The sequence below is a fragment of the Lactuca virosa genome, chromosome 8, assembly GCF_052849685.1.
Source record: "Lactuca virosa cultivar CGN04683 chromosome 8, Lactuca_virosa_CGN04683_v6, whole genome shotgun sequence".
Classification (NCBI taxonomy): domain Eukaryota; kingdom Viridiplantae; phylum Streptophyta; class Magnoliopsida; order Asterales; family Asteraceae; genus Lactuca; species Lactuca virosa.
This window is the reverse complement of record NC_136433.1, coordinates 43,484,471-43,508,432: the sequence shown is the minus strand read 5'-3', so window position 1 is coordinate 43,508,432 and position 23,962 is coordinate 43,484,471. Positions and strand designations below refer to the sequence as shown.

General features: G+C 31.3%; 1 protein-coding gene across 1 annotated transcript; it reads left to right on the top strand.

Annotated features, from left to right (window-relative positions):
* Positions 1–5,698: 5,698 nt before the first annotated feature.
* LOC145133762 (alcohol dehydrogenase-like 7) lies at positions 5,699–13,002 on the top strand. Its single transcript, XM_079068725.1, has 11 exons — positions 5,699–5,859; positions 6,006–6,142; positions 6,254–6,300; positions 7,359–7,423; positions 7,549–7,866; positions 8,278–8,360; positions 10,209–10,284; positions 11,892–11,956; positions 12,093–12,188; positions 12,308–12,472; positions 12,737–13,002. Exons 1-10 carry the CDS (start codon positions 5,808–5,810, stop codon positions 12,404–12,406), a joined length of 1,038 nt encoding a protein of 345 aa, XP_078924851.1. The 5' UTR covers positions 5,699–5,807; the 3' UTR covers positions 12,407–12,472; positions 12,737–13,002.
* Positions 13,003–23,962: the final 10,960 nt, after the last annotated feature.

Genomic DNA, 23,962 nt, shown 5'->3' with positions numbered 1-23,962 from the left:
TCCTGGTCTGTTTCTTGCACTTACATTCATTCACATTCCTGTAATCTTCATCCCATATTCAAAAAGACTCTGCAGCTAGGAAGTGTGTGTGTGTGTGTGTGTGAGAGAGAGAGAGAGAGAGAGAGAGAGAAAGAGTTCCTGTGTTTTGTGATGAAAACAGTGTAGGATTTTGTGAGTGATTTAAAATTTATGAACGGGAAAATGCTGCCCAAAATTTTCAGCTATTTCTCATCTGATCCAGTGCCTCACATCTAATGATATTAGATTTAGGGCTTTTAGAAATAAGATGTGATTGATGGTGGTGATAGCTAGGCTTACTAAAGAGTGATGACCGGAACATACCTTGACAACGACAATGAGAAGTTGGCGCGGTGGCGGTACATGGTGGAGGACAGTGAAAATGGCGGTGACCGATGGCTTTCTTGAGAGTGTTTGCAAGAGGGGAGCGTGTGTTTCTATTTTCAAAATTTGAAATCAATATTGATGAGACAGCATACGGATCCGATCCGTGTGAAAGATGGTATATGTTAGTGTTAGTTTGGGTTTAGGAGGGGTACATAATTGCATAAAACTTGTACATTGAAGAAAGAAGGTTTGTGATTGGTTCTAAGCATTTCACTTGGATTGCCATCAGTTTAATCCACATCATACAAATTAGATCAAATGGTTCAAATTCCATTCCTTGTTTTTTAAGACATTGTCTTAATTTTTTTGGGCCCACAAATATAAATGTATTATAAAGTAGTATATATATATATATATATATATATATATAATGTGTGTGTTAGATAATAAGTCATTAAGTATGTAATACAAATTAATCACCGAGTTGGCCGAGTTTTACAACACTGTTTGGGGTCGATCAGGGACTACTCAGATTCTGTAACTTGCCTCGGTAAGGGGCTGAGTAAAGAGTACTCGGCCGAGTAATCGGCCAACTCGGTGAGTTTAACAACACACGTATTAGTATCATATTTTTCTTCATTAAAAAGTTATGTTTATTGAATTGTTCTGCAAAGATGATTTAAAAGTACATGATTAGTTATATAAAGGAAAATTGCAAATTAGTAACACATTAAAGTACCAATTAAAAAGAAAACATGTACCTTGGCATTTTCCGTAAATTCGTTTCTCTTTTCCCCTTTTTTCCTTTCCACCTTTTTGCCCTTCTCTTTACAGCTAAAAAACAGTAGTAAAACCTGTGGTTTGCCAATAAATGGTACTAATACTAATAATGCCTTAAATAAATAGTGGACAAAACTACGGAAAATAAACTTACCTTATGCATTTCCCTTTTGGTTGTCATCAATGCATCTATAAATTGACGACGACGACGACAAGAAAAAAAAAAAAACGGTATGTGAAAGTATAATACTGTAATAAGAAAAGAAAAATAGTAAAAGAAATTATAATAGCAATATACTGTCTAAATATATCCTATGAAAGATGAACATAGATAGACTCGTGGATACATACAAAGATAAACCATATAGACATATAGATAGATATATAAATAGAAATAGATAAATAGAAATAGATATATACATAAATTCACACAATGACACAATAAACAAATAAAAAAATCAAAATAAGCATACATAACAAATTTTACTTAGCTTTTAGATGTAGACAACAATTTGTTTCCAACATACTACAACATTTTATCTATCTTTTTTAACCTTACATGGATTATCAACAATCTTCTTACATTAATTACTTTTTCTTTTTAATAAATTTGATTTGCATCCTTTCTATTACAATAACTCTACAAATTGTACTATTTGGCAATCATATTATTTCTATATAAATGACTTAGTATTGAATATTGATTAAATAATTTAGAAATCTATATTATAACTCATTATTGGTTTAATTTATTATATAATATTATAATTAACATAAATAATACAGTTAAAATACCATTATATGAAAATAGTAATCAAACTTGAAGGAACAAATTGAAAAAAAAAAAAAAAAACTAAATTTCGCATAAAAATAAGTTCTGATATTGGGATGGAGATACGCTTTCGGAAAAAAACACAATGGTGTTTTTTCTATTCCATGCAAAACAAATAACATTTTTTCGACTGGAATAGAATGAATCATTTCATTCCCCCCTCAATTCCATCATTTTCGTGATTAAAAATTTAAGAATACATTCAATAAAAAGAAGATATTATAGAAAACATACATGTTAGCAGATGTTTTATCCCACGGTATATGAATAGTCTGTATCCTTATAAATTTCAAATTTTCATTATTCAAAATAGCCGACGGCACCATTGAGTGGTGGTTTGACGCATACTTCTTCAGAAAGGAAACATGCACATCCATTCACACGAATTAACTGATACCTAGTCATTGCATAAAAGAACATATAACAAATACAAAATGATATGTTTATCCATATACTGCAACAAAAAAATTGTCAACTTAGGTGATGTTTGTTTTTTTTAAGCAAATTATTGATATCACATATAGAAATATGATTTAATTTGCAAGTTATATCACACATTGAAACACTAATTCTCAATAAACAAACTATTTTTTTTTAATTTTAATTTTTTCATAACATAAATATAATAGCAGTAAAGAACAAAAGAAATAAAAAGAAATAAGTTGGATCGAAATTACAAATATAAACATAATTATTTTATTTACTTGAATAAAAATAAAAAAATTACAAAAACTATAACTTACCAAAATTATAATATACTTTAATATATAAATACATTTTACATTTTTTGAAAAAGGTCAATAAAAAGTTAAAAATAAATAAATAAATAAATAAATAAATAAAAACAAATAATTGGAAAACAAATAAGAAAAAAATAAAAAGACGAAAAAATTAAAGTATAATACGAAAAGAAATATGAAAAAAAAAACTAAAAAAACATACTCTAATATACTCTATACATACACTAAAAAATAGAAAACAAAAGGTAAAAAGGTATAAAAAAATTGTTGAAAAATAAAGTTAAAAACGAAAAAAATAAAGTATATATAAAAAAATGAAAATAAAAATATGTGTGTGTGTATATATATATATATATATATATATATATATATATATATATATATATATATATATATATATATATATATATATATATAACGAAAATAAATAAAGTATACAAAAAAACGAAAAATAAAGTTAAAAAACCATATTGTGTAGTTTTTTCTGCAAACCTCAGGGACTAAATTTGAACTTTTTAGGACTGATAATTTTGCAAGAAAGTTGTGGCCATAACAATAATAAAAATATTTTGGCTTTTTCCAATTAAACGTTAAAAATTTAGAGCTTTTATAATATTTGTCCTTTATTATATGTTAAATTTGAAGTTATAACTAACTTTAAAATTTTGGTATATATCTCTTAATTAATAATTTATTTAAAATTATTTATTTAAAATTATTTATTTAAAATAATTGATTAATAATTATGATTTTTTGGTATGAAAATTGAATTAATTTTATAACCGTAGTTCTCATAGGTTATAAACTACTATCTAACTAGATTATGACCCGCGTAAAATGCGGGGAACATATAAAAATGTACATATAAAGGTATAAAAAAATTGGCACTATAAAAAAATAAAGTAACAGAAACAGACTTAGCATTATTGGTAACATTGAAATGTCTGGAAAAAAAACAATGAAACACCTAAATATCTATAATCGTTGAAGGATCTCTTTGTAGACATAACTTTTTGTTTTATTAGTTGGATGGTCTTCTTCGTCATATATGAGTAACTTCAATCCTTTTTCACTTGTGACGCGAGAAACAAAAAACATATAACTGACAATGAGTGAAGACGAGCATACGCAAGTATAATCCAACATTTGATAATTATTGTCATTGATTTTTGTTAATGGTCATAACAAAATAAACAACTATGGGGAATTGTCTCCGCTAAAACGGAATGGGATTCTTTTATTAGACGAAGTTAACCTGCCTTCGCTAAAAACAGAATGAGATTCTTCTTACTATGCTTCTCGGCATGCCCGGACAACGCAAGTTAACCAAAAAAACCCTGCTAATTAACCAAAATTAATCAATCCCAAACATTTTCCAATAAGATTTATCGATGTAATCTATTTACATGATATACTAAAACTTTGTCTTTTCTTTGCTATTGAGTCTAAAAGATGTTTTTTTTTCTAATATTAAAAAAGGATAGGTGAATAACTTATTTCTGAGAGCCCAATTTGTATCTTTAAAAGATGTTTTTTACAATAAATCAAAACACATATCACCATTGGGTGGTTTTGCTGAGTTGTAGAATATATGGATCACTCACTGGTATAAGGGTTTAAATTCTATCTCCAAATCCAGGAAGGTATCGAATGGGTAAAGCATTATAGATATTGACTCGAGTATATCTTCCATTCATGACTTGGTAAGCCACAAAAAAATCATTGACTAAATGCATATACAAAAATGTAAAAATAAAAAAGAAAATCGACATATACAAATTCACTACCTAGTAGACATATCTTCCGAATTGAAACAACGGATGAGAGGTAGCGGTGCTACTGTGTCCATCCTTTTGCTCTCCAGATATCTATAACTTAAAAAATCAAAATCAACAATACAAATCATAAGAACAAAAATCGAAGCAGATTCAGAAAATGTTACCATTATGGATTTAAACTTAAATCGAAAGGTTTTATAGATTGGAACTTCATAGTTGAAACATAATAAAAGAAACATAATCTAAAACGTACCCAAAATCGATCTAAACTACGATCAAATTAAAGTAGAATGCAAAGAAATTTATCTCTATATCATTCCTCCTTCTTTCATGATGATCGAACACAAGACTAATCTACACAAATCGAAGCTCACATATATTTTATTTCTTCTTTCCCCCATTTTCTTTTCCACTACAAAACTTAGGTTAGATAAATTATGTAAAGAAAAAATGGAGAGAAGGTAGGGGTACTTAAAATGAGGGATGGGGCAGGGCGTTTTTTCATTTTATTTCATTTCTGGTGAGATTTAACTGTTATTAATAAAATTCATAATTTAATTCATTTTATTTTTGGTGAGATTTAATTGTCATTAATAGAATTCTTAATTTAATTCATTTTATTTTTGGTGAGACTTAATTGTCATTAATAGACTTTCTAATTTAAAACGTAATATATCTTTTATAAAATTTGTGGACAAAAATAAAGGGGTTGACAAAGATGATGTCAGCAAATAATCCAAGGGTAGAAAATATAGTATTGAAATGGAATCAATGATCCTGATTTCTTCAATTTAGAATTAAAACTTCTCTTTTAATAATATTTAGAGATATCTAATTATGTGGTTGAGAAGAAACTTACAAATACTTACAATATGGGAATAAGTCGTGATGTATATATTTCTAGACAAGATTTTTTTTCTTTTATTAAATTTAAGTCAATCTAAATTGTATTATCATTTTCCTAAAATATTACTTGATATATCATATATCCTTACTGCTGCAACCTTTTCAAAGAAAAGGCAAAAATTCATTTTTTTTTTTAGTCGTAAAATATGAGTCAAAATATATTATTTTTAAAAATAATAGATTTTTTTAATTAATATTTTTTTTTTGTTGTGGAGACAGCCGCCCCTGCCCCCACTGCCTTCGGTGTAGGACCGTAGTTAAAGCCCATGCTTATGAGTTGAAGCTAAAAGCCATCAAGCCATCGTTGACGGACGGAGGCTAGACACTTCCAACGAATATAAAACATAATTCGAAGCGGCAAACTCCGGAGCACATTACACCGTGCGAAACAGAGAGAAGAAAAAAACCCAGCGGTGACCATTTATTATGGACGGAAAAAGCTCCAGCATTACCGCCGGCAAGCCTATCCGATGCAGAGGTAAGTTCGTCAACCTCTGTTTCAGAACTCTATTTTCATGGTTTTAAATTGGAGCAATGAACACTGCCTTATCGATGGATGCCACATGTCGAGCTCTTTTAATTTCTTTATAAAACTAATGGAGTTCTTTGCTGTGTTGTCGACAGCTGCGATTGCAAGGAAAGCAGGGGAGCCGCTGGTGATAGAGGAGGTGATAGTGGCCCCACCAAATCCTCGTGAAGTTCGAATCAAAATCATATGTACTTCTCTTTGTCATAGTGATGTTACCCTTTGGAAACTCAAGGTAGAGAGTCATTGGTTTTTGAAATCTCAACATGTTAGCATGTTTTACCGGATTTTATTTCCTCCAAGTGTTTTTATTGAAGTTTACTAATCACATTTTTTTTTTGTTAAGGATCCTCCTGCTATTTTCCCCATAATACTTGGTCATGAAGCTGTGGGGTAAACTTTTTTTATCCATGTACTGTAGTATATATGATCCAGCAAATTTCTATCGACTTGTTTGTGCGTGTGTGGCCCACATCGGCAATCGACTTTTGTGTGTGTGGCCCAAATTTCTAATTAGTCTGATGATAATTAACTGATTTAACTCTAAGTTGATTTTTTTTTAACAGCCACATTTAACTCTAAGTTGATGACTTTGTGTTAAATGTGGCCCACATCGGCCTACGATCCTATATACGTTCGAGTCTATCATTTCTCCATAATGACTTTATAATGAAAAGCTACTACTTTAGAAGTGTCACAATTTCTATTTTAACAGTTCCTTAATCCATATCGTAGAAATTGTGATAGTCCCTTAATAATCCATATCGTTATCACCATAGGACAACTTAATGATGTTTCTGAAAGTGCCCTTAAGGAGGGAGATGGAAGATTTCAGCATATATAGACACAATGTTTAGGGGCGGAGCGAGAATTTTATAATAGAGGGGGCTTTAATAAAATATTATAATATATTTATATCCAAATAACATAATAGGATCTATAAATTTGACAGAGAAATTGACAAAACAAAATCGTTTAAATAAAAATTATATCATTATTTACAAAAGTCAATTTTCAAGACCATAAGCACTTCCTTATACGAAAATACAAAGTTAGTATATAAATACGCTTTATTTTCATTTGAAAATATCATATATGTTTTTTTTGTTGCCCACGATTTACGTTGTTATTATAAATTGGTAAATTACGAATCATAACAATATTACTAATTAAAAAATACAAAAAAAATTGAATATGTAATATGACTTATAATTATATTGGTATTGGTATTGATTTTGGTATTGATTCAGTGTAACCAACCAAACATCAAAATTAAAAAACAAAAATTGCCGTTTACAATGAGTTGGCTTTAATTAATAAAAGAGCATTTGGTTTAATAGTTTATTGGACATTTGGAATTAAAGGGGATAGTAGTTTTTATGGGTTTATGAATTATTTAAGTGGGCATTCATAGAATGAATGAATGATTAAAAATTTAAAATTGTTGTCAGGAGGCAAAGTATCCGGTACTCCCTCCGCCATTGTGCATGTTGGAGTCTCCTCAATGGCTCCTTGTGTGAGAAAATCAAGACTCCATATATCTAACAAAAGAAATGATAATACATTTTAATTATGATTTATTTGTTATTGTCAAATATAATCAGATTATAATCATTTTATTTTTGTTTCACTAAAGGATAGTAGAGAGTGTGGGAGAAGGTGTACATGAAGTTGTTGAAGGTGACACTGTGATCCCAACTTTTGTGTCCGATTGTGGTGAATGTACTGATTGCTTATCGGAGAAAAGCAACCTATGTACAAACTTTCCTTTCACTTTTTCTCATTGGATGAGAGACGAGACAAGCAGATTCACAGATATCAATGGAGAAACTTTGTATCATTTCTTGTTTGTATCAAGTTTTAGTGAATACACAGTGGTTGATATTGCTCATATAACTAAAGTTGATCCAGCCATCCCAGCAAATAGAGCTTGCCTCTTAGGTTGTGGAGTATCAACTGGTATATTCTATCTTCTGATTATACACTTTTACTATTGAGGCTATAAGGGTCAACTTCAGAACTAACGTAACTTCTAAAGAAAAATTCTACCAAGAGAATCAATATGTTAGTGAATGTTGTAATAGAATCGATGACGACCATTCTAAACTTGGAAAGTTATTTGTTTTCCCTTTTAAAGAAAAACATGCTAGTTAAGATTCCACTTTAGAATGTTATGAATTCCTTAACTTTCAGGTTAGGAAATGATAAAACATATTAAGATTTCGAAGTAATCTACGAAAAGATAACGTGTTGATGATATATTAGTAATAAATCTGTAGATTTTGTATTTAGGATTTGCTAAGTTTGACTTTAAAAATTATACGCTTTTTCCATTGAATTTGAGTGTACGAAAATACAAAATGCTTTCAGGGGTGGGGGCTGCATGGAGAACAGCAAAAGTGGAAGCTGGAACAACAGTTGTTATATTTGGACTGGGTGCAATTGGGCTAGCCGTATGATTCTTCTTAATTCATTTCAAGATTATCCTGTTATACTTTTAGGGCGCCTTACCCATAAGGCCATACTAGCTTCTATTAGTCTTTTATATATATATATATATATATATATATATATATATATATATATATATATATATATATATATATATATATGAACAAATTACTGAAATCGTCCCTGTGGTTTGGGTAAAACTGCACGTTGGGACCTAACTTTTTTTTTGCACTCGGACAGTCCCTAACATATCATTTTGTTGTGTCTACAGTCCCTTGTAGAGATAAAAAGACTATATTACCCTTGACATTTTCTTTTTTCAGTTTTTCTATATTTATAAATTATTTATTAATTAAAGAAAATAAATTATAAGTAATTTATAAATAAGTGGGTCCAACTTACCATTTTCCCCTTCCCCTCCACCTTCCACCTCCACCATCTACCTCCGGCAACCTCCGGTAACCTTGGTTTATAAAATGAAAACCTGCAACTATCCCTACTACTCTTTATAAAATCAAAACATTCAATCAATACTAAGCCAAACCACAAATCAAAATCAAATCCTACAAAAAATGATCAATGATCAATCAACTACAAATTTGGAACATCAACTGAGGGGAGGCAATGGAGGGGAGGAGGTCGTTTTCTTGTTGTGATTCTCGTTGAGATTGATGTGATTCCGACCATCCAACCTCCAAACGACGACCATCTTCTTCTACCTTACACCGCCGCTTCCTCACCATCCACAGTTGGCTTGAGCTCCCACCACCCCACCCCAACTCACGAATAAATACCCAATAAAACCCTTTTCAATGGTTTTCTTCTGCTCGATTATCTCATTCCCCTCCCAAATCGGTAAAAGAACAGAACACTTACGCTGTATCTCTCGATTGTCTTCTTTCTCGACTGTATCTCTCGATTGTCTTCTTTCTCGACTGTCTGTTGATGAACCATGAGAAACATACTTTCACATTCTTCTTCTGGTTCGAATTTTGGGTTTCCGTGATATCGGGGTTGTCATCTGTCTCCACCCATATGCGTTGAATAAATTCTTCTTTAATCTGCATTCCATTGTTGCCTTTTGGTGTTGATTTGGATTCCAGTTGGTTTTTTTGCAGGTTTCGTTTCTTGATTTGGTTTTGATTTGATTTTAGTTGATTTTGATTTGATTTCAGTAGGTGTAGAATGAGGTAGAAAGAAATGACGGGGCGGAGGGTGAATCTAGGGCGAGGAAGATTTTTGATGGTGAGGGGTTCAATGTTCGTCGACGGTATAGGAGAAGGAAGGCCCTCGGAGAACGTGGCAGTCGGAGAAGATGAACCCACGGTGGCTGATTTGGGGTACAAATCTGGAACATCAACTGAGGGAGGCAATGGAGGGGAGAAGATTTTTGTTAAACTTTTTTCTTAAAAAGATAATATTATTAGAATTTAAAATCAATAATAGAAAAATAGAAAAACAAATAAAAAATAAAAGAAAGGGTATTTTAGTCATTTCAGGTGTAGTAGGGACTGAATGTGCAACAAATATAAACAATAGGGATGGTCCGAGTGCAAAAAAAAAGTTAGGGATCAAACACGCAGTTTTACCCAAACCACAAGGACGATTTCAGTAATTTGTTTTATATATATATATATATATATATATATATATATATATATATATATATATATATATATATATATATATATATATATAAGTGTAATAGTTTGGTATTACTATTTTCTAATTGCATACTATACCAAACTGATAAAACAATCATGAACGATTAAAGGTTATTTAACAATCATGCCTTTTGATGGATTTATATATCTTCACGAGGGCATAATGGGGATGAGATGTTTTTACAGGTTGCTGAAGGAGCAAGGCTATGTGGAGCTACAAGAATCATAGGTATTGATGTAAACCAGGACAAGTGTGAAATAGGTAATATATAATAAATAAATCAAATATACTCTTATCTATTGTTTATATATATATATATATATATATATATATATATATATATATATATATATATATAAGACATTTTTACTTGCACCACATGTATTTGAAACCCTCATTACTTTTTACTTATATATATATATATATATATATATATATATATATATATATATATATATATATATATATATATATATATATATATATGAGACATTTTTACTTGCACCACATGTATTTGAAACCCTCATTACTTTTTACTTTCTTTTATATATATATATATATATATATATATATATATATATATATATATATATATATATATATATATATATATGAGACATTTTTACTTGCACCACATGTATTTGAAACCCTCATTACTTTTTACTTTCTTTCTAATAATTATTATAATTTCATTAATAATGTTAAATTAATGTAAAAACTAAATTTTAATCATAAATTAACTAACTATGATATTAAAATATCATATTTTACTTATATTTATAAAATTATTAATTCAACTTTTTAATATATTATATTTAACTTATTAGTTTAAGTATGTTTTCATATGTGAACAATTGTAATTTTAAAGTCACAACTTTTGTATAATTTATGATTTTATGCAAAATAGTTAAATTATTAATTTTAATATAATGTTAAACGGTTAATTTAAATCAAAATTTCAGTTAAACTTAAAAAATAATCGAGAGACTAATTTATAAATAGTTGAAAGTTATAAATTATAGTGTTAAACCTAAATTAATAAAAAAAAATGTGAAACTATTTTTATAATCATTAAGAATTTTCAAATAAGTAGCTTAAAAATAACTTATAATAAGAATAGTTAAAAGTAATACTATATAAAAAATTATAATGTAATCTTTAAAAACCAAAAGAATGTTTGTTATTTTAAATAATTACAATAAAAAAACTAACAATATTCATCAAATAAATTTAAACAAAGTTCAATTTCTAAAACCAAATTAAAATAATTAAGAGTTTCGAAATACGTTATTTTAAATAACTTACAACAACGATCTTTAAAAGTAACATTATATACAAAAATTATATTGTTACCTTTAAAAACAAAACAATGTTTGATCTTTTAAATAATTACAATGATAGAAATTAAAAAACAAATAATCTTTTTAAAATTAATTAATCATAACAAAAACTATAAAAATCATTAAACTATATATTATATTTAATTTTATTCATAAGTATCATGCAAGTAGAGGCCATTTAGACAATTGAGATTATAGAATTTTAAATGATGTCTACGTTATCATATAAATCAAAACAAACAATGTTTATACCAACATATTATAAGATTTTATATATAAGAGTTAACAACAACGTCATTAATATATTTAAAAAACATATATATGTGAAGATTTCAAATATATTGTTTTATTCTGCTCAAGGCGCGAGAATTCTCCTAGCTAGATCAAAACAAGTGGAGGGGATTAAGTGAGCGAATAAGTGGATTTCACATGTCATTATCTTATATAAGTAGGAATATAGATCTTTAAAAATCATCTACTACTAGGTGGACAAAATTTTATATTGAGGCCTATTTTTTTTATTGGCAGGAAAGAAATTTGGAGTTACTGATTTTGTGAACTCCCGAAACATAGGGGACAAAACTATTAGCCAGGTAACTTAAACATGCACATTATTCCGAGTTCACTACATCATAAAGATATGATTAATCAGTAATACAATTTTTGTTTCATTTTACAAAATAAGATCTTAGTGTGATTTTTATAACGTAAAGTTTTTGCTTGAAGCAGATGATAATTGAGATGACTGATGGGGGTGCAGATTATTGTTTTGAGTGTGTTGGTTTGACGTCTCTGGTTCATGAAGCTTATGTTTCTTCTAGAAAGGTCCATTCTATTCTATCTTTATATATCAAATCCAAATCAACTATTGGACTGCAAAGTTTTTCAAATATATGTTATGCACAGAATTAATTAGTTTCTTCGTATATGAATGTAACCTTCAGGGATGGGGAAAAACAGTTGTGGTTGGGCTCGATGACCCTGGTTCAATGTTGACATTAAGTACTTTTGAGTTACTTTACAGTGGGAAATCTATCATGTGATCGTTTTTTGGAGGTCTTAAACCAAAAACTGATATACGTATCCTTGGAAAACGCTATATGGATAAGGTATGTAAAATCTACCCTCTTTAGATTTTTGTTTATGACTTTTATGGTAAAAATTCTAGATTGATGGATATGTCTTTTTGGACACAACACATTTCAACCATAGTATACATCTTTGCATTTATTTGGGGACCTTTTGGAGGGTATAATTACTTAATTAGTTGCGGGGAGTAAAAATGAAGATTAGACAAAAACAAAGTATATATATACAAGAAAATGATATTGACAAAAGAAACCTAATAATTGGTGGTGTATGATTGTATTAAGGAACTACAACTTGATGAATTTGTAACACATGAGGTGGACTTTGAAGATATAAACAAGGCTTTTGACTTGCTACTCGAAGGGAAGAGCTTACGTTGTGTAATTTGGATGAACAAATGATCAGACTTAATTTCAATAACTAATGCATTGTTTTTTTCTCTGAGTTATAATAATGGCATAGCCGTGTTATTTAGTGTTAATGATGACAATGGTTCCAGATTTCTAAGTAATTTTCAAATAAAATGTGTAATGTGTGCAACTATTGGCTGATCTTTCCTAGTGACCCATAAGGTTTGGAAAAGAGCAATTTAATTCTCTTTTTTAGATGAAACCATAAGATGTTTAATTTTTCTCCTATTTGATTGTAAGCCCTTAAATTTAAAAGAGTTATCTCACCTCATAACATTACACATTCCTATAGGAGAGTACTCTTAATTATAGTACTAAATAATGAAAATAGCATTGGATGTAATCATATATGTCCTAAAAGTCTATTCATTGAAATGAAACAACACATATTTGACAAAGTATTTTTTTGATTAAGGAATTAGCAATAAAGTACACGTCGCTATTGTTACAATATGACAAAATTTTAATAACTCTCCAATTTAGTGTTGAAAATTTCATAGCTTAGCAAGGTCTTTTTCATCCCGTGGTACTTTCTTCGGATATTTAACATCAAATATGTATTTGTTGCAAAATGCGTAATTGCTATATATATATATATATATATATATATATATATATATATATATATATATATATATATATATATATATATATATATATATATATATATATATATATATATATTCAAATATTCTAACTAATTATTGTGTTGACGTATGAATGATTGTGGACCAATCAAAAATAAATAAATAAATAAGGGTAATTTAGTAATTTTATTAATAACTTCCACAAATATTTCCTATCATGGTATCATTAGAACTTTTACACGACTGTTTCCCTCTTCTCCAAAAACCAAGGCCGCCGGCCACAACCACCGATTAGTTGAGACTATCTTGTATCAGTTTCGTCATCGATCAAGAATCGCACTTCCTCTTTCAATTCAATTACGATAACATACCAACCGATATCATGAAGATTTTCGTGAAAACCCTAACCGGGAAGACGATTACACTCAAAGTCGAGAGCAGTGACACCATTGACAACGTCAAAGCCAAAATCCAGGTCTAATTTTGTTAATAGTTGTCTCTTTTTATGTCTGTACTTAATCAATTTTTTTGATCTGTCATCACTTATTGTATATTTCTTCTGCCGATTCTATTTTTAGCTTTTTGCTATGTGTTTACTTAGGCATGAAATTGCTTTTACTGGTTTACTAATGAAAAAAAAGGACAAAGAAGGTATCCACTAGACCAACATAGATTAATTGATTTCATATTCTTACTGATTTATTGATTTCTAGGTTCGCTTCCCCCTTTTATCGCTGCTATGTTTATCACTTCTAATACAAGAAGATAACAATTAGACACGTTCTTCTAGGTCACGACACTAGAATGAAACATGCCACTAGCGCAATCTTATCATCTAAAACAATCATGATTCATGCATGATAACAATAATGAGGGTTCCATGATCCTGACTGAAATATACTCTTGGATAACCCCACTCCTAACCATGATTGGACAATCTTACTATTTTATTACTACTCCATCCTCAAGAATAAGTGTAAGAGGCACACTTTCCTTTAACATATTTCTATCAATAAAGAGATACAATTGATTATTCCAAGTTTAGCCACATAATAAGTCCATTATCAATTATCATAATCTTTCTAGGGACAACTTGTCTATATAATATTATGTAGCTTTCTTTGCATAAGGCTATTTTCTCTCTTCTAAATCACATATTTTGTCAAAATTATATTATCTTTGCAACTGGAAAACTATGAATTAAACAATCACAATTCAGACATTACCAAAATGTTTGCATATGGTCAAGATCCCGATGTTGTTCGGTGGGGTGTCCAGCTGTTTGATGGTGGGCCATATTGCGGATATGGTCCACAAAATTACACAGATTGTTATCATGATCAGTATTCTAGAGAAGAAGCCAATTATCACACAGAATGCATCACCACAGAAAATGACAAACTTTCCCTTCAAGAAAACACATCCCCCTTTTTGGTTGCAAAAGCGTCTACACCTTCTTGTGAAGAAATTGATCATTCACAATCATCATTTTATCTACAAGATTCACTTAATTAGTCTATTGCAAACTACACTCTTGGTAACAAATCTACAAACTTTCTCTTATTTAAGTGATAAACAAAATTATTAAATATTTTCAATTCTAATAGCATTTGATATCTCATTATTTTCAAATTGTATTGAAGGTAATGTATGTATATATAACTTGTTTTGCCTAAATAATGAATTAAAAATGAAGACATGATCTGGTGATTTATACCCTTTAACAAGGACCATTTGCTTACTTTTTATACATATATAGATGATGAAGATGAATGTCTGATTTAAAATAAGTTGTAGCAGATTGAAAATAATGAATCCGTTTTAACATGCTCAACGAAAGTGTATACAAAATTTTTGAAGAAATGTCTGAGAGAGACCGGAAGGTGGATATTTTTCCAACAGAATGCATACGGTAATTGAATCTTGAATTCAATTCTGTTGGAATGGAATATTGATATTTTCTCACTGATTTATGCATGTTCTACAATTCTAAGTAATTGGTTTTGGTGCAATTCACAAGTCTGCATATTTTTCCAAAGGAATTTAGTTTTTTATTTTTCATTTGCTAATGCATTATTAGATTCTAAACTACAATTAGATTTTGTTTTCACAGAAGTTGATGCTTGAAGAACGGACCACAAAACTGAAAGTGATTCTTAGCTACATTATTCTTTTAGAATGTATTAGTATATTTTTTAGATTTTGATGTTTTTTCCCCGATTTAAAAGTGTTTTTTGTTTTATTCTTTAACAATAAATGTAATTCGTAGCAATTGTTACATGCGTTCTTTAAGAATTAATGTAATTTTTGTTTTTATTCTTTAATTGATGGTTCAAGAATTTGTTATTCTACAAGAAGTTTTTAAAGTCATGATCAGGATAATAGGTTCAAGAATATTTTTATTATTTTATGGTTCAATATATTTCTAGTTTTGAATATACTTATAAACATATTCTGTCAGAATGTCCGAATTAAAAGAATTATAATTCGTAAAATTGGATTTTTAAAATTAATAGAATCTATGACCCCTTAAAATATGCAATTTTCCTTTATTAAATCTATATTAATTAACTAAAATACCCTTGTAATTAAATTAGATGGTATTTTTCAATTATATTTAATTCAATAATATTTATTAATCATTTTCTTAAAATAACTAAAATGATTGGTCCACAATCAATCTTACATCCACACAATAGATGATTAGAATACAATAACCTAATATATATATATATATATATATATATATATATATATATATATATATATATATATATATATATATATATATATATATATATATATATATATATGTGGTTAGGTTCATGTGAGACGGCCTAATTTTGTGAGACCGTGAGACGCAATCCTAGCCACTCATTATTTAGATAAAAAAAATATTTTTAAAATGCAAAATAATTGAAATTTTTCGAAAAAAAATTTTAAATATTATTTTCGTCATTTATATTTTAAAAAAAATAAAAAAATACCAAAAAAATAATAAAAAAATTAAAAAAAAATACTGTTTTTTTACATAATCTAGTAGAATATTAGAATATTCTAGTAGAATATTAGAATATTTTACATATCTGATAAATCTAGTAGAATATTCTAACATTTTAAAAATCACATTAGCATTTACAATGTAATATTCTATTAGAATATTTCACATATTTTTCAAAAAAAAACGGTAATTTATTTTTTTATTTTTTTAGGTAATTAAAGTGACGAAATAATAACTAAAAAAAGAATTTTCGGATTTTTCTTTTGTATTTTGCATTTTAAAATTATTTTTGAATTACGTCTCACGGTCTCACAAAATTAACATGGTCTCAAATGAACCTGAACTTATATATATATATATATATATATATATATATATATATATATATATATATATATATATATATATATATATATATATATATATATATATATATATATATATATATATTCACACACGCACACACAAAAAGAAATGTGCTTGTGTGCGTACATACATATACTCGGAAATCTGCTTACCTTGGTTCTATACTTAATCAAGATGTTTTCAATGATTAAAAGATAGCTGATTTTGATTTTTTTTTTCTCATAGTGTTGATACAGATCTACTCGGATATTCATAACATTATATATATTAATTTTAACTAATCATTATAAACTTACAACAAAACTTCTATATTTGTAAAATAATATATTTTTTTTTGTAAATTTTTTATTAGTTATTACGATTTAGAATTATCAATAGTGTTTTTCTTTTTCAACTTTGTTCTCCACGGGTTTAAACCTAATATAATAATAAATGGATATCAATTTCATTAATAAATTTACCTTCTAGTTTCAATATTTCTAAATTAAAACCCCATCAATTTCCTTTTTTGGTCAGACTAATAATATAGATGGATAATGGGAACTTCTGATGATGCTAAAACACTCTGACACAAAGAGTATTATTGACATATATATATATATATATATATATATATATATATATATATATATATATATATATATATATATATATATATATATTTTAATCGAAAATCCCCTATTCTACTAAAAAAGTATCATATTAACACGTTCCCCGTTCTCTCAAAGTGAATTTCCTAGAATGTCCCTATTTTTTTTACTCATTTCCGTTCAATCCGTTGTACAACTTCCTAATTTAATTGCTTGAAATCCGATGTAATCTCCATAACTGTCTCAAATTCTGATGGTATAGATCTATAAATCTCGTTAAAATATCTTTTTTCTCTATTTTCTCTCTTAAACCCATCTTCTTCCCTCTCCATCAATCGTTGCGTTGTATATTCCTTCTCGTGAAAATATTTGTTGACTGAATCATTATCGATTTCAAGAGTATTCGATGAGCAAAACGTTATTGATTGAGCAGGGCTCCGATCACCAATGCACTACCAGTAGAAGATTAAAAAATCAAATAATTTCTCATATATTAATCCTCTTGAACGTGATGTTAAACATCATAAAGAAGTGAGAGAAACAAGAAATTGAAGATATGGAGGTTAACATCAGAGTTGATGGGTGTCAGTTAGGGCTCAATCCAAAGATTTCAAGATTTTCAGGTAAAATTGAGTTTCAATTTGCATCCATCTGCAGGTGCTACCTATGCTACGAGTTTTGTTGTTGATAAGCATCAGGGAATTATACTATCTAATCGTCATGTGGTTAAACCAGGTTAGCTGGGTTACTTCTTTTCATCATTAGCCACCACTTTTCAAATTTAGGAAAAATGTTAATGATATACATGATCTAATATTGAGAACTTGAGAACATCATATCAGTTCTAAAAAGACTTATTATGCAACAAGGGAGTAGAAATTAGTACTCATGATCTAAGTACAAGGAAACAAAAAAAATTACATTTTCAACGTTTCTAGATATATTGGAGTTATTAGAAAATTTCAATGGATAATTAGCTGTTTTAAGGTGTTATTTTTGGCTAGGTCCTGGGTAGTAGCAAAAGCTACATTTGTAAATAGCGAAGAGACTACAGTTTATCAAATCAGATCATTTTAAGTATTGTATAATTTCTTGTAGCAAAATATAAATGTATATTTATTGGCCTATTTCTTGCATTTAGCCTAAAGGCTAAATGCTCTTCCAAACATCCTATTATTGCAATTAAAGTTGCTTTGTCTTTAATCGGATCCTTTAAATATATCCATGCTTAGTATAGTATTTTTGAAGCAGGTTAAAGTCCATATGAATGAATCTAAGTGGTACATAATTAAGATCTAAGCAAATGTTGTGTTGATTAATGACGTGCCTCAAGAAGGAGATTAAATTATTATTTGTAGCATTCTATTGGAAGGTTCTTTGTTTTCATTCTTACAAATTAGTACAGAAAGCTGCTGAATTTATACCAACTTATTTCGAGGACTTATCACATAGGATTTAGCCATGGTAATTGTTTTGCATAAAATTTATAGTTAATGGAACTTGTATTCTTTATTGTCCTTGAAAACAGAGAGCAAATCTAGCATTTTTAGTCTCTCTTATGTTTGGATATAACAATTCAATTTGTCTTATTTTATTATAAAAACATTAAAAACAGAGCATGAACCTTTTGATATAGATGAAGATGTAATTTCAAAAGTTGCTTTTAATGAACACTATGAGAACCTTTCAATCAGGTAGTTTAGTAGATTCATAATTTTTTTTAATTGGTAACTAAAAATGGATTTTTGATATTTTTTCTAACTTTGTTTTTCCTAATTTTAGCTCTCTTCATTACAAATATATGTTGATCTGCAATTGGTGCTAACGGATGTGGCAAGTCATATTTTGTATGGTCTGTGTAGCTTGATATTTTAATTATCTATTTTTTATCACTTTTGGTTGATTGTATGATGGAACTCTTAGTTTCGAGTAAATCAATCTTTTTGCTTTTATTAATTTGGGCTAAATTCAAGAAATATGAATGTGCATTCATATATTTATCTATTATAACATCATAATTTCCTTTCTTTCTAAAACATCCTTATACCTTTAATTATTTATCTATTTATTATTATTAAGGCATTGTACTTTGAAAGACATTATAGTTGTTGATATGTTGATTTGTTACCTCTAAACTTATGAATCTATCATTCTGATTTGAGTTGCATTGTTATGCTAAGCTACTTATTTGTGACCCAATTAATCTATTACCAAATTGCATTTACGTAAGGTTTGGTTTCTGGTACGTATTAATTTATAATTTATTCCATTTTATAGAGTAACTCGACGAGTTGGGAGCCCCAAACTCGTCGAGTAGAAGATCTTAAGGGTCGCCTAATTTAAGTAACCTACTCGACGAGTTGGGAGGCCCCAACTCGACGAGTAGGCTGGCAGAGGTGAAGCCCTAATTTTCGGGGTTGCACCCTATTTAAACACCTTAAACCTTTCATGTTGGCCTCATTTCCAGCCTCCAAGTCCCAAAGCCTAAATCTCGAAACCCTAATGCTATTGTGAGTGTCTGTGAACTATTTCAAGTGTTTTAGTGTGTGTTTTGAAGCCATTGGAAGAAGAAGAAGCTTGAGGATACAAGAAGGAGTTTATAGATCCAGAACCCTTGTTTCATCCATGACATTTTGCTGGTATAAAGCTTGAACCTTGCTTTGTGGTCATTTAGATCTCCATTTTTGAAGTTCCTTGCTTATTTTGGTCCAAATGATATGATTCTTAGGATTTCCACGTCCCAAGTGGAGAACACTTCAGATCTCGATCCTTAAGGGTTTTCATGGCATAAAGGTTCCAACTTTATGGCCATGGAAGCCCCATGTAACCTCTAGACTATCATTTTGGTCTTTTGAAGCTTTTATGGCCATGCATGTGGATAAAGTTTAAGGCTTTACGTGATCGTTTAGTCCCTAGAGTCCAGATCTATGACCTCATAGTCTATCTTGTAGTTTTGGTGATGTTGGGATTAAGACTTTGGCCTTTTTGGGTTAGGGTTTGAGCTTACTCCATTTAAGAAAGGTATTAATGGGTACAGTTGGAAACTTTACCCTTCTAGAGCATTTCCAGTCTAGATCTGGAATAAGGGACTTGGACTTGAAGAATAAGGGCTTAATGCATTAAGAAGGATTGACAGACTGATGAACTTTACGAGTCCATAAGGGAACTCGGCGAGTTGGTTTGGAATAGTCCCGATTCTGTTGAGAAAGAGGAACTCGGCGAGTTGGAGAAAAACTCGACGAGTTGGATCATGATTTCACGTTTCTATGATTCATGGGAACTCGACGAGTTGAGTCAACTCGAAGTGCTGACTTTGACTTGATCTTGACTTTGACTTTGACCACAGTTGACCCAAAAAGGGGGTATGAGTATAAATGGTATCTAAGGGGTTGTTTTAATTCAGGTAGTGTGTTGAGCTGATTCCGGGACAGATACGTTTCAGCTATCATTCGACATTGGAGGTGAGTTTTCCTCCTGTATGAACGGGTGGAAGGCACCAATGTCGGCCCGTATATGTATGTTAGTATGTACCGGACTAAGGTCTGATGCAGTGTAGTGCCCGATGTAGGTTTATATGTTTCCGGATTTCGATCCGATGCCGGGCGGTGCCCGAGGAATGTTTGTATGCTTGATGTCTTCATGATTCTTGCATGTACCTGTATTGTATGTTTCTGGATTACCGTCCGATTCCGGGAAATGCCCAAGGAATGTTAGTATGCTTCCGAATTTCGGTCTGATGCCGGGCGGGGCCCAAGGAATGTTTACATGTTTATGTTACGTGATTATTTTATTTGTTGATATGTGTATATGTATACCGAGCTTTCCTCAATGTCAGGCGGCCCAAGATATGTTTATATGTGATTATGTGCTTATGTGTATGGTATGTGGTAGTTTGGGGAGACTCACTAAGGTTCGTGCTTACAGTTTTAGTTTTTGGTTTCAGGTACTTCCGGTAGCAAAGGGAAGAGCTCAGGATGACTGAATTGCACACACCATGATGTTTAGCATGGGATGTTTTACTCTGATAGATTGACATGTGTTTTGATATGATGTTTTGGAGATACTATGATTTATATTTTGATGAGATGATTTTGATAACTATGGTTTTACTTCTGATTTAAAAATGAAATTTTTGGACCGTATTTTTGGGATGTTTCAAGTTGGTATCAGAGCCTTGGTTTGAGGGATTCGGGCATAATACCAGGTGTGTCTGAACTCAAAGTGAGGACTTGGTATGAAAAATTTGAAAAGAAAATCATTTTTATAAAAAGGATTTCCAAAAAGAGAAAAGGGTGTGGTGCATGCAATTAGCTGAGCTTAAGTAAGTTCTCCCAAATTACCCATACATGTTTGTTATGATATGATGTGATTATGAGAACCGCATGCTAGATTAGGGCTAAGGATCTAGGAAGGATTCCTTGTATGCCTGTTATATGTATATAAGAACTGCATGCTAGATTAGGGCTAAGGATCTAGGAAGGATGCCTTTTATGCCTACTGTATGAGCTTATTGGACTGCATGCTAGCACTGATTAGTCAGTGATATGATGGCCTGATTATGATATGCTTGGTTTTGATTACTCAATGCTCGAATGCTGCTTGCTTTGTGCTTTTAGGAGTTCTAGTTGTCTTTAACTAACTAGTAAACGAATACGCTAAGTTACATATTACGAGGACTAAATAATTTCAGAAGGTTAGGTTTAGCTCTATTGTGCAGCTCTTGTTTGAGTCCAACCATTGTAGGGTAGGACCTCTCATTCGAAGAATTATATGGTCTTAGTAATATGTAATGGTATTCACGAGCCACTTAGGGGAAGATAGCAGGGCCTTCTTATGCAGCTGATGGCGGAGAGTGGGTCAGAGATTACCATAGGGCAAGCTTAGGATGGGATTAGCGCGTAGAGCAGTAGTAGTAGAAGGGACTTGGTGGAGTCAAGGCAATCCTTGAGGAAGGTACGGATAGATGTGGAAGGTAGTATGGGTCGGTACTACTGAAAGCAGAGGATCTGTACTCAAGTTAAGGAGGGCTGAGATGAATCCAGGGAACTTGCAGTGTGTGTGATCCCTCGAGTTACGATGAGTATTCTGATGTTTTTTATGGTGTATTTTCAGTATGGTGACGCTACGCACTAGACTAGTTGGCAGTTTAGGTGCCGGCGAGGGATCGGGCTCGGGCTCTGGAGTCAGGCAGCTCGATGACCAGATGAAAGATTTTATTTCATCTGAGATTACGTGCAGTATTATGGACCAGACTCCTGTGGTCTTTGGTACGGTCAAGGAGGGAATTTTGGAGATTCTCGACGAGAGGTTGGGTGCATTCCGCACCGAGATGGAGACCATGATGGGGGAACGATACAATGACATTCAGGGAGTTCAGAGCTTATGGAGCTCCAGACTATCATGGGGCTAGGGACCCCATTGCTAGCAGCAGGTGGTTGGATGACGTCGCCAACGCCTTCTGTACTAGTCGATGTCCCGAGGGGGACAAGGTCCCACTTGCTTCCTGTCTCCTGAAGGACAGAGCACGTGACTGATGGGAGGAGATTGGACATGCTATTAGAGATGATTCCGCCCTTGATGCGATGACATGGAGTGATTTATCGTCCATGTTTAGGGTCGAGGTTGCACCATTGATCGAGGTACAACAGCTTGCGAGGGAGTTCCAGGATCTCCAGCAGACTACTGAGACAGTAACTGAGATCACCTCCATGTTCAGGGAGAGGGCCCTTCTTGTTCCGCAGTACATGGCAGACAAGGAGATGAAAAAGGCTCGGTACCATGAGATGTTGCGGAGTGATATCCTCTAGTTTGTGAGCCGATCCAGATGCAAGACGTTGGAAGATATGATTGCGAGGGCTCAAGAGAGGGAGTTGGATTTAGAGATGGAGAAGAAGAGGAAACCAGAGGGGGTTCAGACAGGGAGTTCGGGCAAAAAGCCCAAGGTATCAGATCAGAGATCGAGGAGCCAACAGGGCCGCATCCGTTGTGGCAAGTACGGCAAGATGCACGAGGGGGCATGCAGGGCGGGTAGTTTGGGCTGCTTTAAGGGCGGCCGAGCTGGTCATGTCAGCAGGGATTGTACTACTACCTACACCACGACAGTATCTGATCTGATTTGCTTGCAGTGTAATCAGAGGGGCCACAAGAGGTCTCAGTGTTCGAGTTTAGCAGCAGCAGGATGGGTGGCGGCACCCGCTCCTGCAACATTGAGGATTACCGACGGCCGTCAGGGCCGGACGGAGGCCCTAGTGGCGAAGAGCAGGGCCTTCCAGCTGATAGCAGAGGAGGCACGTGCAGCTCCCGATGTTGTGACGGGTATGTATCTTCTCCTTATCTCTTTATTTATATTGATTGTTTCTTATGTTTATGTGTTTCATTATAGGATCGTTCCTTGTGAACGGTATATCTGCTCTGGTATTATTTGATTCGGGGGCTACCCGATCTTTTGTATCGCTCGCGCTCAACAATCGATTTGTGGGAGCTCCAGGAGAGTTGGACTGGCCACTTGATGTAGAGATAGCTAATGATAGGACCGTTCGGGTTGCGAGAGTGCATC